This window comes from Phasianus colchicus, chromosome 1 (genome assembly GCF_987193195.1).
Source record: "Phasianus colchicus chromosome 1, bPhaCol1.hap1.1, whole genome shotgun sequence".
Classification (NCBI taxonomy): domain Eukaryota; kingdom Metazoa; phylum Chordata; class Aves; order Galliformes; family Phasianidae; genus Phasianus; species Phasianus colchicus.
The window spans coordinates 93,893,625-93,906,167 of NC_143436.1; the positions used below are offsets into that span (position 1 = coordinate 93,893,625).

At 40.3% G+C, this 12,543-nt stretch overlaps 1 protein-coding gene across 2 annotated transcripts; it reads right to left on the reverse strand.

The window, feature by feature from the left end:
• Window positions 1-229: 229 nt before the first annotated feature.
• On the reverse strand, window positions 230-12,307 carry MAEL (maelstrom spermatogenic transposon silencer). 2 transcript variants are annotated; one of them, XM_090152713.1, is made up of 12 exons: window positions 11,436-12,307; window positions 10,707-10,793; window positions 9,899-9,995; window positions 8,147-8,302; window positions 7,576-7,617; window positions 6,850-6,977; window positions 5,717-5,771; window positions 5,039-5,180; window positions 3,965-4,027; window positions 2,945-3,077; window positions 2,595-2,673; window positions 230-1,820 (listed from the first exon to the last, which is right to left on the reverse strand). In XM_090152713.1, exons 1-12 carry the CDS (start codon window positions 11,592-11,594, stop codon window positions 1,705-1,707), a joined length of 1,257 nt encoding a protein of 418 aa, XP_090008839.1. In that variant the 5' UTR covers window positions 11,595-12,307; the 3' UTR covers window positions 230-1,704. The 2 variants fall into 2 exon arrangements, with proteins under 2 accessions (XP_090008839.1, XP_031468406.2); XM_031612546.2 differs by lacking the exon at window positions 11,436-12,307 and adding an exon at window positions 11,118-11,413.
• Between the last annotated feature and the right edge of the window lie 236 nt (window positions 12,308-12,543).

The following is a 12,543-nucleotide window of genomic DNA, read 5'->3' on the forward strand; positions in this document are numbered from 1 at the left end:
TATAAGGGCATTTGGAACTCCTCTCTCACCTTTCACCTCTTCATCAGGAGGTATGGGGAATAATTTGAAAACTGTGATCAGAGAAACTTGTGGGACCTTAAGTCTGCATTCTTCTCTTTCTGCTCACATTTCACTATCTTGAAGCATAGTAACAAAGACTTTTAGAAGTTTTTGTACTTACATTAATATGATACTGAATAAATATTTTAAGAATGAATTCTCTCCTTCATAAGAACTGAAACATGAAACTTTTATTGTACTGACTTCTGAAAATAATCCAAAGATTACAGTTCTGTACATTCTGAAACATCAATGCAGCCATCAGCTGGAAAACTGAAAACTCAACTGTATTCCACAGCAGAAAACAACCTTTACCACTAATATGTAGACCTTGTTACGCTGTTACAAAGCTCCCTGATGCCTTGAAGTCTGGTGAACTCAGTCTTCAAGGTTTATTAAGCTTTAACTGGTGATGTCTAGCAGACAGAACAACCACCTCGAAGCAAAGAGTTACTCAAGGAAATTCAGTGACAAAAGCAAGCTCTTAAGTAGGATGGTCCAGTGATCCTGGAAGAAGGCTCTCAAATGGCTTTACAGCAACTTTTAACAGGTTTCCAATCAAACCAGCAACTGGCATTTTCTAAAATACTCATCAGCACACCTGAGTTTGCTCACAAGTGTGTCAATCCTTTTTTTTCCTCCCCTCCTATCATTCAAAACATGGAACTACTCAATTCTAAGATCCAGTTCCTAAAAAGAATGAAACTCATTTCCTCTCACAGTTAGTTGCTATGGAGATGGTACTGCACAACTGGACTTCTGCTGGAACAAGATGTAAAAAAAAAAACCTAAAAAAGCTTTTATTTTTGAGAATCAGTTGTTCAAAGACACATGCACTAAGGAGGATGTTTACATAATAGACAACTGATTAGAGCCACATCCAAGATTTGCATCTCCATGAAACATCTAACTTCCCATCATTCCTGGGAATACTGGAATTACTCCCAGTATTCCTGTCCCCTCAAATAATTGACTGGTTTCAGTCATTAAAAAAAGTCAGCACTAATTTTAACAAACACGAATCTTTTAATTGCTGATGCAAAGGAGAAAACAATATCCATATTCCTGATACATAGTTTATGCCTCCAAAAGAATACTAACAGACAACAACACTTTTTGATAGAACATCTGCTTTTTTGCATCGAGTTCTCAATGGGTGGAAAAAAAACCATTGAGCTACCATGACACTTTACATTCCCCAGTGCATCCTGTCATACCTCCACTGCTCTCTCCAATGTATTTGGAGGGAGGCAGTTATGCACTGAAATATTATCTTGCACATAAAAATGTGGTGAAGGAGGTTACTAAAGAAAAAAAATAAAGCTGCACAGGCCACTAAAGAATTTCTAATCCAGTGATGCAGCTAAACACTCTTAAATTTGCACTCCATCCATTAAGAAACGGAACTATCATGGCACTGCTTTTTAGAAAGGATGCACTTGCAAACACCATCCTGTAGGTAATGAAGAAGTTTTTCTTACCTTAAGTTCAGTAAATGACAGTTTTATCATTTTAACAAGAACACGAACAATCAAAAATTGCATGTAAGATGAAAAACTGCAGTCTGGAGAAACTGTTGGTTATCTTAGGGAAACAAGAAAGAAAAAAAATATATATATATGGCTGTCCTGGACGTGAAGATTTTTAGTTGCTGAAAGATTTGCTCAGATCAGGTGTACTTTCCAGCCATCGAGTAATTCCTCTTCCTCGAATGGTACTTGTTCCATAAGAAAAACTCGTCACATCACATGGAGAATCACCTATTAAATTAAATACAGTTTACAAATGAAGTTTAAATGCGTGGAATGCATTCAGTATTTCTAACAGGAAAAGTGAGAGACATGGTTTTGTCCTCCACAAACACCAAGTCTGTGTAAGATCTCATGATTTATATTTGGAACAGTTTCAGCATTTAATTCAGTGTGTATTGTCTAAGCAAAAACATAACTTAAGAACTTTGAGTTTGCAGCTTATTTTGTCTTGCAAACTTAATTCTGCTCCTCTTTGAAGGCTAGTCACATATTGCACAAATGAATTGAATGCACATACTTTATACTAGAAATATTTTAACTCCAAGAAGAGGACTTGAAATAAGCACTTTTTTTAATAGATCCAGGAGTAACAGAAGGCTTGTGACAGGTACCACTTGAATCTGCACATACAACTCCAAAAGAGAGATGGTATTTTAAAGATGGCCCTGCCTCAAGGCATCTAAACATGCAAGAAAGAACTTCATATGACAGAAAAATAAAGTTTTATAAATCAGACAGCAACATTTATGAGAAAATCTGATTTTTTTTATAGACTTTCTGACCATAGGCTTTGGTCTAGTAACAAAAGTGCAGTTATTTCATCTTCAGAAACTCAGAGAAATCTGCACTATGTACCGTTACAAACCTAGCTCATGTAGAGCTGAATAAGCTTTATGCCGCTGACAGACAGTAACTTCTGAGCCCAGAAATTTGAAAAAGCTGCAATTGGATTATGTTTAAATACTCTTTTTCCCTTTACAAATGGGGAAGTCTCAAACTCACAACTAGAAGGGGCAAGTTCTTGAATTCTGCTTGGAGAAAGGATGTGTCTGTCACTTCCAGAACCCTCAGCCTTCAAGTCCTGCGGGAAAAAATAAACTTTCAAAATAAGAGAAGTCTTCTCTAAAGTGACTTGTGCATAACTACTCACGATACCTGTGAGCTGTATTCAAAAACCATCACAAGATACAACCCAGCTAGAGATTCTTTCTTTTCTCAGTCTGCCAAGTATACCTTAAAAAAAGACAGCATCCAAAAAGGGAGATGGCTAACCTCAAATTGCCAAGTGTGTTCTGCCTAGAGTATTTGAGTTAACTAGAAATAACACAGGAAAACAATTCGAAGAAACTGACCTGAAAACGTCCAGCATCCAGTATTACCCGCCTGAGATTTGTATTTCCACTGGAAACATGGTCTTTAAGAGGCAGGTGAGCAGCTGTCAGTGAGACTCCATACACACCAGCTAATGATTTACTGATGCAATAACTTGACCAGGAAAATAAAGAAATCAAGAGAAGTTTTGTTAAGAAGGCTGTAAAGCTCACATATGGAAGCACAGCATTCTTAGATCTTCAACTGACAAAGCCACCGCAGATCAAGATGCAGAGATGATGACAGAGACTTTCACAGCAGCTAACAACCCTGTATCTTTCCAAATTCACCAGAATATTCTACAACTACTTTCGAAATTAACACAGACACTTCCCTCTGCTGTCAAATGTAACCACTTAGAAGCATGAAATGCACTGCTGGAAATTTGCTGAACACTTTTTTTTTTTAATAAAAGACTATTAATTACTATTTCTCTCAAGTAACATTACTACTATTGACTGAGATCTTGAACAGCATTTCTTTCCCAACTACCTACTTATCCTTACCCCAGTCTAAAATAGAGAAGCCTGTGTATCTACATTATATATAAAACAGCATAATCATCAAATCATAGAACGGCTTGGGTTGAAAAGGACCACAATGATCATCTAGTTTCAACCCCCCCTAGAGATGGATTAAAATATACTAAGAATCTCCCACCAAACTGAAGTTTAGTAAACCTCTGAAAAAAAACCAGTGAATTCTAACATAAGAACATTTATTTCAGCTCCCAACAGTAAGTGGAGCTAGTGATGACTATAAACCAAGTGATGGATATTATTACCACATACATCGCACTATACCAAACTGCTAATACAGCATACTGCTTTACAGTATTAGCACAAAAACCAAAACCAAAAATAGAATAAAGTCCTGGAAGTGGAAGAAAGAAATAAAACTCAAGATTTAGAACCACAGTGCTCAAAGCAGTCAGGACCAAAAAGCGTGCACAGCAAAATGAAATGTCATCATACTGTAGATAACCTCTGGGAAATACTCACGCGATTTTCTTACAGGATGCCAAAGCACAGCAAAGTATATCATTCTCTTCATGCCATTCACACCTTCATAAAATTAAATTGAGGTTTATTGTATAAGTATCTACAGCTTTAATCAACACGAACTGTTGGTCTGACCAGAAGGAACAGGAGCAAACATTAAAGGTTATTTTTTGTCTCAGTGATCACCAAATTAAAATTACACAGCTGATGACCATTCAGTAACTGATCTAGGTGATTTATGTAGAGTTGAGAACTGTGCTTAACTGACAACCTTTCATGAAATGGAGAGGAAAAAGGAGAAAAGAAAACCTCTATGAAAGTCACTTAAAAATAATTAGAAGCTTCCCACTACAATAAACAGCAACAGTGATTACTCAGTGATCTCAAAGTCCATAGTGTAAGCAGACTTTCAGGGATAGGTATTAGTAGATGTAAGAAAGACAATAAATTAAGATCAAATTACTAATTCTTCCTTAATAACACAGGAAAAGCTGAAGTATTCTTTTAAATTAACTGTATCAGTGCTAAATGTTCTCCTACAGCACCTCTAGATGCTGTATAAACACATAAGTATCTGGAAGTTGTAAAAACATTACTGTTCAAGACACACAGGGAAAAGAAAAACAATCTTATGAAGTACGTGCATTCTAGCACTACAAAAAGCATTCCTTCAGGAAGCCAAAAGATTTAAGTTACTCTTCAGCTTGTTTTCTGTCACTAGAAAGCACACCAAGCTCATCATCATAGTTGCAGTATGAGGTACACAGCAAAAGACAGCTTCTTGAGAGCCTGATTCCTCTCAACTGTATGATGTCATATATCACAATATATTTTCCTTTTTTACCTTCCTTTAAATCTACAGGGCCAGCATTAAAGAGCCACTGGTCTTTATCTTTTTTTTTTTTTTTTTGAAAGATAGTACTTCACATTTCCTGTTGTAGCCATGCTGTGATAAGAAACCTTTTGATGAGATAGTTTGCTGAAGATTTTAGCCTCGCTATGCACAAGCCACATGTAAGGCACCAAGACACATCAGGGCAATACCTATTTCCACAGAAAAAGAACCCAACATACCTGGTATTACTGGAAAAATCCCACAGGACAACATCTAGCTCTCTAGACACCCAAGTCTTGGATGGCTCCTTATGGTATTTCTTCTGGTACATTTTTATTACCAGGTCTTCTACAGTAAGAAGCTCCAGAGGGCTCTCAACACCTATAACTCAGAGGAAATCCACGTCAGCAGAACATTCACCCACTTCTCAGCCAGTCTCTGTTCACTGTCCACCTTCTTCTATGAATCTCCACATTCATGTAAATCTCAACAAATTATTCTATCAGTATTATTATTAAGATCTGGCATCTTAGCAAGGCAGTCCAATACTCTCTCAGTTTTCTCCACTACATCTTACCTACAGGCCATCTTTCCTCAGAAGCTGTTAGTTCCTCCATCTAGTACCCTACACTCACCTTCTCAGTTATCTCACTGCTTCCACTGCTCTTTTAACTGGCTGACCAACAAACACTGTACGTTGTTCTCTTCATGTGTTCATAAGCCAGTTAGCTGGCTGACCACACAGCATTCACGGGGAGGAAGAGAAGGGGGAGAAGCACACACAACAGTTCTAGCTATCAGTATGAGATTTTATGAAACCCTCAAAACCTCAACTCCTTCTGACAAATACAGCAGTCCATAATCAGGTAAGCTTCCTTTCTTGGAGAAACAAAAGCCAAAAATGATTGGGTTCCCACCTGCCACGCTGGCCATTCGTTCAAGACACCAGCTGATTCGGAATCTGTCATCAGACTAAAAAAAAAGAAAGTTTCAGTCACATTCAAGAACTGCGTAAGTACAGTATACAATCCTAGTATCTGCAAGACCTCTGGCTGCACCTAAAGAAGTCATTTCCAGAACAGAAGTTCTTGCATACAACCTTCCAGAAAATTACCTTGAAGAGGAATCAAACACCGAGGCAGCCTTCCAACCAAATCTCAGGAGAAATACTGGATTAATACGTGGAGACAAGTTAACAGTTAACATATACTACAGCCATCTCCACTAACTGCTGTATGTTATTCTTCTCCCATGCACAGCATTTCTATTTGTGTGGAGCCCAAGATCTAAATCCTCCACTCCTGCTATGAATTCACTAACATTAGGCCCAAGGGGAATAAAACAATTATACTTACAGTCATCATAAGACTTAAATTCCTCTGAACCCCAACGTTTTGTTTGACTCATTGGCAAATCAGTGAAACAAGCAAAAATAATATATATATATGATATATGGTATTCTCATGTGAAAAGTCATTAAAGTGTAAAAAAACCTTAGAGAAGTGAGATTATCTGACTATTATCCAGCACAGTCAAGTACAGTCTTAAAAACTCAAAACAGTGTCAGAACATTCTGAAATGTTCATCAATAGACTAAGAGCCAGACATGCATGTTGTGAATAAGAAGGCAGAAAACTGTGTGTCTCTGATTTATAAAAAGGTCAGCTTCTTTTTCTAACAGTGCAGGAGTGTGTATAGGTGGGTAGGTGGGGGAGCAAAAAAAAAAAAAAAAAACCAAAATCAAAAACACACACACAAAAAAGGAAGTTTGCTTATTTAGGTTCCGTATCATTTTTGATCCGTACAAAAAGCTGGAATTGATTAAAAAACAGGTTTTGATTGCCAACACCAAAATTAGGTCATTTCTTTCTATAATGGAACAAGGAAACTTTGGGAAAGAGTATTTCCCTTCCCACTCCCCTCTGTCCCCACACAATCACTCATTTGCGCACAGAATATGCAGAAAATGCTTTACAGCAAAGAGCTCCTTGATTCCCCACTGGAAGAGAAGTTTTAGGTTCTGAGTGCCTTACTTTGACTTTGATCATACCTTGCAGTAAAAACGATGCCAAACACCTCTGGCTGGCTGGGCAAACTGAAGAAGTTCACGTATGACAACTGGGTAGCAAGTACGCGAAAGATGAAATCCAGATATAGGGATCTTATGAGTGGCATCACCTAACAAAAGGTGAAGTGGAAAAACTTTTACTTATGAGAAATTCTGTTTCTTAAAATAATACCATTCCACCCTCTTTTCTGGTTTTTGATTTATGTATACGTGTACTTAAACACACACACACACACACACACACACACACACACACACACACACACACCTCTTCTTCCCTACAGGCAACATGTGTAATTAAAGTTATCAAAACCTTATTTCTTGCAGAAGACTGGCAGTCTGGGCTGTGAGCAGACACAGGCACATTTACCCCTTTTGAGTGGCCATTGCTTACATATCTGATATACGATAACATGGGCCAACTTTGTTCTCTGCACACACAAGGGGAGGAAGTGTACTAATAGAAATAGACAAATCTATAAACACTGCTTAACAAGGGAAATACAGCAGTGAAGAGTTCTGCCATTTGAGAGTACAAGAAATAAGCAGGGTGACTCCAACAAGCTGCTCTGTCATCTGCTTCTCTTCAAAATGTGAGAGGAAGTCCACAGAAGGGAGGAGTCACAAAACAACTGGATACAGATCAGATAAGCAGAGTCCAAATCTGTAAACCATTGCATACCACTCTTCTTCTCCATTGATACTCACTAGCAGCCTGGCAGTGGTACCGATAACCACGTGGTGGTACTTCTGCAGAAAAACATGAGGGATGGAAGAAAAATAACCATCATCCATCAGCACAGTGACAGATCCTTAACTCTGAGCTAGGCACTACATTTTGATTTAGAGAAAGAAGCAGCCTCACCTTCCCCAAGGCCTTGTACAAGCACCACAACTATTTCTGAAGAAAATATTTTCAGTTGCATTCATTTAAAGAAGAGTACATTGCACTGCATTTACGCATTAAGTCCAGAACAAACACTCCTTGGCACGAAACAAAGCACGAACATCAGAAGTGCCCCCTGGATTTATCCTGCCCTCTTTAAAGCTTTGTGCAGTCCCAGTACTTAAGTACACGTTCACAAAACAAGCAGAAAACAGCAGTGCTCAGTTATTTAAAGTAGAAGTCTAATCTTGTAGTCAAAGAATTAAGTCTATCTTAATACCAGAAATTTAATCAGTGCAGCAGTAACGGACACTAGAGAGCTTCCCTCTGACCCCAGAGGGAACTTTGTTCTTGTGATGAACTACTTCCTGGCTACCCTTCCTTGGAAATCACCTGAATCTATGAAGTGATGGAATTCAGCCATTATGCCTTCCTGCAGGGAGTACTTGACACACCCAATTTCACAAGGGAGGAAGCGCTGGTCACAGTGGGACGGCAGCTTGCCATGACTGTAAACATTGAGGAAATAGAAGATGTCTGCAAGCACAGCTGTGAGGGAAAAAAATAAATATATTATACAAGCAGATTATAGTACATATTATGTAAGTATAGAAAATGTTAAGAGGCCAACAATTCAACACCAATCAACATCAACAATATTATTCCTTTTTATGATGGGTCTGTTTACCCCTCAGGAAAAAACAATCAGTAATTGCAAAGTACTTCCACAAGCTCCATTCAGTAACTTATCAGGTGAGTTAAATGAACTGGTAACCTTTATGTAAAAGGAGACGGGAAGAATTCTGCTAACTGAAAGGATCATTTGTCCTCACTGAATGAGCTCCCAAAGAAAACAAGAATATCTAAGAAAAGCATTACAAAATAAATTATCTTTTCTTAATTTTATAAGACCAAGCATAAAAAATACGTCACATTAATTAATGCCTAATAGTCACAAATCCTACATAATATAATAGATCCTACATAAGTTCTTTCTTAATTTTAAGACAATACCTACCCTCAAACTCTGCCCCTCATTAAAAACTTTACTTGTTCTACTAAAATGATATAGTGGGCCACATTCGATGGTATTCAGTACCACCTGTCCAGATGAGTTCTGGCACTACCTTACATGGACCTTAATCTCTACAAGCTGCAGTGGGAAAGGATAGATACCTCCTGAGTGGAAATCTTTTCACAGGACAAAAAAACAAAACAACAACCTAATATAGGCAACCATGCAGAAATATTAAGGAGCAGAATTATAAAATTCATCTCAGACTCAGTTGAAAGACTGGTTATGCCAGCTCAAGTCACCATGATCAAATTTACATCATAGTGACAGCTGAGAACGGATTCTGGCAGTATGAAAGCTAATTGACATTACACTTTTTTTTAAACAGAGCTACTCTTTTCTGACCCTCTATAACCATAACATGTTCAAGAGATTAGTTAGATAAAAGGCTTGAGCAGAGATCTGAACAAACAGCGCAGATATAGCTTCTATTAACTGGCTATTAACTTATATTCCAAGTGCTACCATACATCATTTTCCAGAATAGAATACTAACAGATGCGTTTGTTACATAATTCTGATCAAAACATCCATTTGAAGACAACATACAGACAGGAAAGTTTGGTTTTCCAGGGTACTTTCAACAAGGAAACTAGCCAGGATGCGCTACACAAGTAGCGTGTACACAAGCATCCACTCTTTACTGAGAAGGTCAGGAAACCATTTTAATGCAACACATATATTATATAGAGTTTGAGCTCCTTGCACTTGGATCTCGATATAAACATTCTATTGTTCTGAACTTGGATTAGGCCTTGTAAATCACTAATGTCAGAGCAGACAGCTTTGAGAAAAACTGTAAACAAAAGTATTAGTAGCTATGCTCGCATTAAGCTAAAAGAAAAACAGAAGACAGAATTATTTCAGGGGATGCAGAGGAGCATTTCGTACTGACTTCCCTCCAAGGAAGGAAAGATCTTTGCAGGCCCATATCATACTAAGAACAAGCACACATTTGACACAGATAACTGCTGACAAAATGAAAACAATCTTTGCATAGGTACCACCCAGAATATCTTTACATGCCAAGCTTTCATCTAGCAGCATCAGTTACTGTAAGATTACCATACCCTGATCACTCATCCACGATATAGCAGAGGCATCAAGAAGAGATGTCACTCTGTACATTTCTGTAGTCGCACCAGCAGGTACTGGATTGTTAAACATCTAGAAGAAATGAAAAAACTCAAAATCAACCAAGTTAATTAACTTCCAATAAAGTTCACCACCTGCTATCACAGAAACACAGAACATCCACTGCTCATTGTGGCTAGGTGGAACAAATCTTTAGTTTATACACAAGTGTCTGCAGACTTGCAGGTAAAGGCAAGATTACTAACAGGGGATTGCTGTCTTAGTACCTCAACCTGCACAGCTGGAAAGAACTACAGCTAAATTTCTGAAATGTAATGAAAGTATTAAGAAAGTACTATTTTGTTAAAGCTTAACTACTTGTTGCATTAAGTTTTCAGACTGAAATTTTCAGCAATTCCCATAATTTTGATGAAAAAAACCTGAGATGCTCATTTGCCTTTGATTAGGAAAGGTCTTCATGAAAAGCTGATAAATCCCCAAGTCACCAGATTGTTCTGCTACTGTGCAATCAAGAGGGGCTCGCAGGTCTATTAGTAAAGCACTGCACATCCACACACAGGCATTAAGCTTTTTGGGTGGCAGAAAGATTTGGGCAGATGCCCAGAAACCGGAGAAGCTTACACAATGCAATCTAGGCCTAACCTGCAAATAACATCCACATCCAGATAACTGTCCTTGCCTGACAAGGGCTGATAGTTATCAGTTTACACCACTAAAAAGGAGGAATTAGTCCCACTGAAGCAAACACCACTTCCCAAGAGGCGCTCCTTTCTGAGCCTTTACCTCCTTCACCGCCTTCTGAGAGGACTTCTTTTCATTCCACTTTTGAGCCTTCTCTGCATAGAACATCCTCTCCTCCTCCGCCAGCAGCTTGAAGCAAAGCAAATTGTCAACGAGTTTTTACCGCTTCCTTCAGTAATCCCACCGATCAACAGAACATTTCGACGCTTCCAAAGGGAGGCTGTCAATATTTCACAAACACTGATAGCTATTATCACCCAACCCAGCGATAGCTTCACGAGCACACACTCCCACAGCACCTTCCGACGGCCCACAGGCACTTTTATCCCACTGATTTCTTCTCCTGAGCCCGCTCCCCCAAGCCAGGGGTGCCTCCCCTTTCTACCCCCCTCTCCGAGGGGAATCATCATTCACCCCAAGCCCTCTCTCTCGAAGGACGGCCCTTCCCCTCACCGCCCACTCTTGGGTGAGGTGGGGAAAGCCATCGACCACTCGGGCCACGGGCAGGCCGCGCTGCCGCAGCACGGGCAGCCGGTCACGCACGAAGAAGTAGTAGGCGCTGCGGGAGCGCTGAGAGCGCGACATGGCGGACATCGCTTCGCCTCGTCCTCCACAGCCACGCCGCGACGGCGCTGCTGTGGGCGGCCCGGGCAGCGATAGGCCGGGAGGGGCGGAGAGCTGGCTGAGGAGCGCCTGCTCCTGCTTTCCTTTTATCGTGTGGGTGGTGCCGTCTACTGGAGGTCGGTGACGGCGTGCTGCATAGGGGAGCACCTGTAGCTGTCGGCTGTTGCAGAGCGTGGCTTTTCTTTTCGTTCTGCCTTTCTGCAGTTTGTGACTGTGAGCATTGAACATCTGGTTCAATAGGTCTTCCGGCATCTGCCAAGCTGGAAACTGAACAAAAATACAGTCTCTTATTGCCGGTGACCGCATGTGGTCCTCATCTGGACACAGTGTTGTGTTCCCAAATGACAACGAGGGCTTTTCAGTGAGGTGTACTTCGAGAAAGAGGTGTGCGCTGCCAAGGGGAGCACAGGACTGCAGTGAGGGGCAGGGCCCCGAGGGCTCCGAAAGGCAGTAATGGCCTCAGCAGTCCCCTAGGACTCGGTGCATGTTGTGCCCCTGAGCTGGAGCTCCATTTAAGCTTGGGCCTGGGCACCAAACAAAGAGCAGCCTCACACAAGAGGCCTGAGCTTGGGTTTGAGATACATAGCAGAAGAGTGGAGGAGTTGAGATGGTGTGCATCTGCTTGGAAAGGCAAACTTGCTTATTAAAAATACTTTGGGAGCTCGCGTGAAAAGGCCACAGAAGGGTTCCCAGGGATGGAACCCCTCCCCTGCGAGGACAGGTTGAGAGAGCTGGGGCTGTTCAGCCCTGAGAAGAGAAGGCTCCAGGGAGGCCTGAGAGCAGCCTTTCAGTATCTAAAGGGAGGCTGTAAGAAGGAAGGGGACAGACTGTTTGATAGGGTCTGTGATGACGGGACAGTGGTAAATGGTTTCAAACAAAAAGATTTAGACTGGATATAAGGAAGAAGTTTATTACAATAAGGATGGTGAGGCACTGGAACAGGTTGTCCAGAGAAGTGGTGGATGTCCCGTCCCTGGAGACATACAAGGTCAGACTGGATGGGGTCCTGAGCACCTGCTGGAGCTGTAGGTATCCCTGTTCGTTGCAGGGGAGTTGGACTAGATTTCTTTTAAGAATCAAACTATTCTACAATACTGTGTTTTATAAAACTCAGGCATCTGTATAGACTCTTGTTTTTTTTTCTATTTAATCTATCTCACTGAGTACCTGATACTTCTTTCACTGAAGGTTTGCATGCTGAGCCACAGTTCAACTAAGATAAAAACTGGAAACAATCAAATACACATCATCGTGG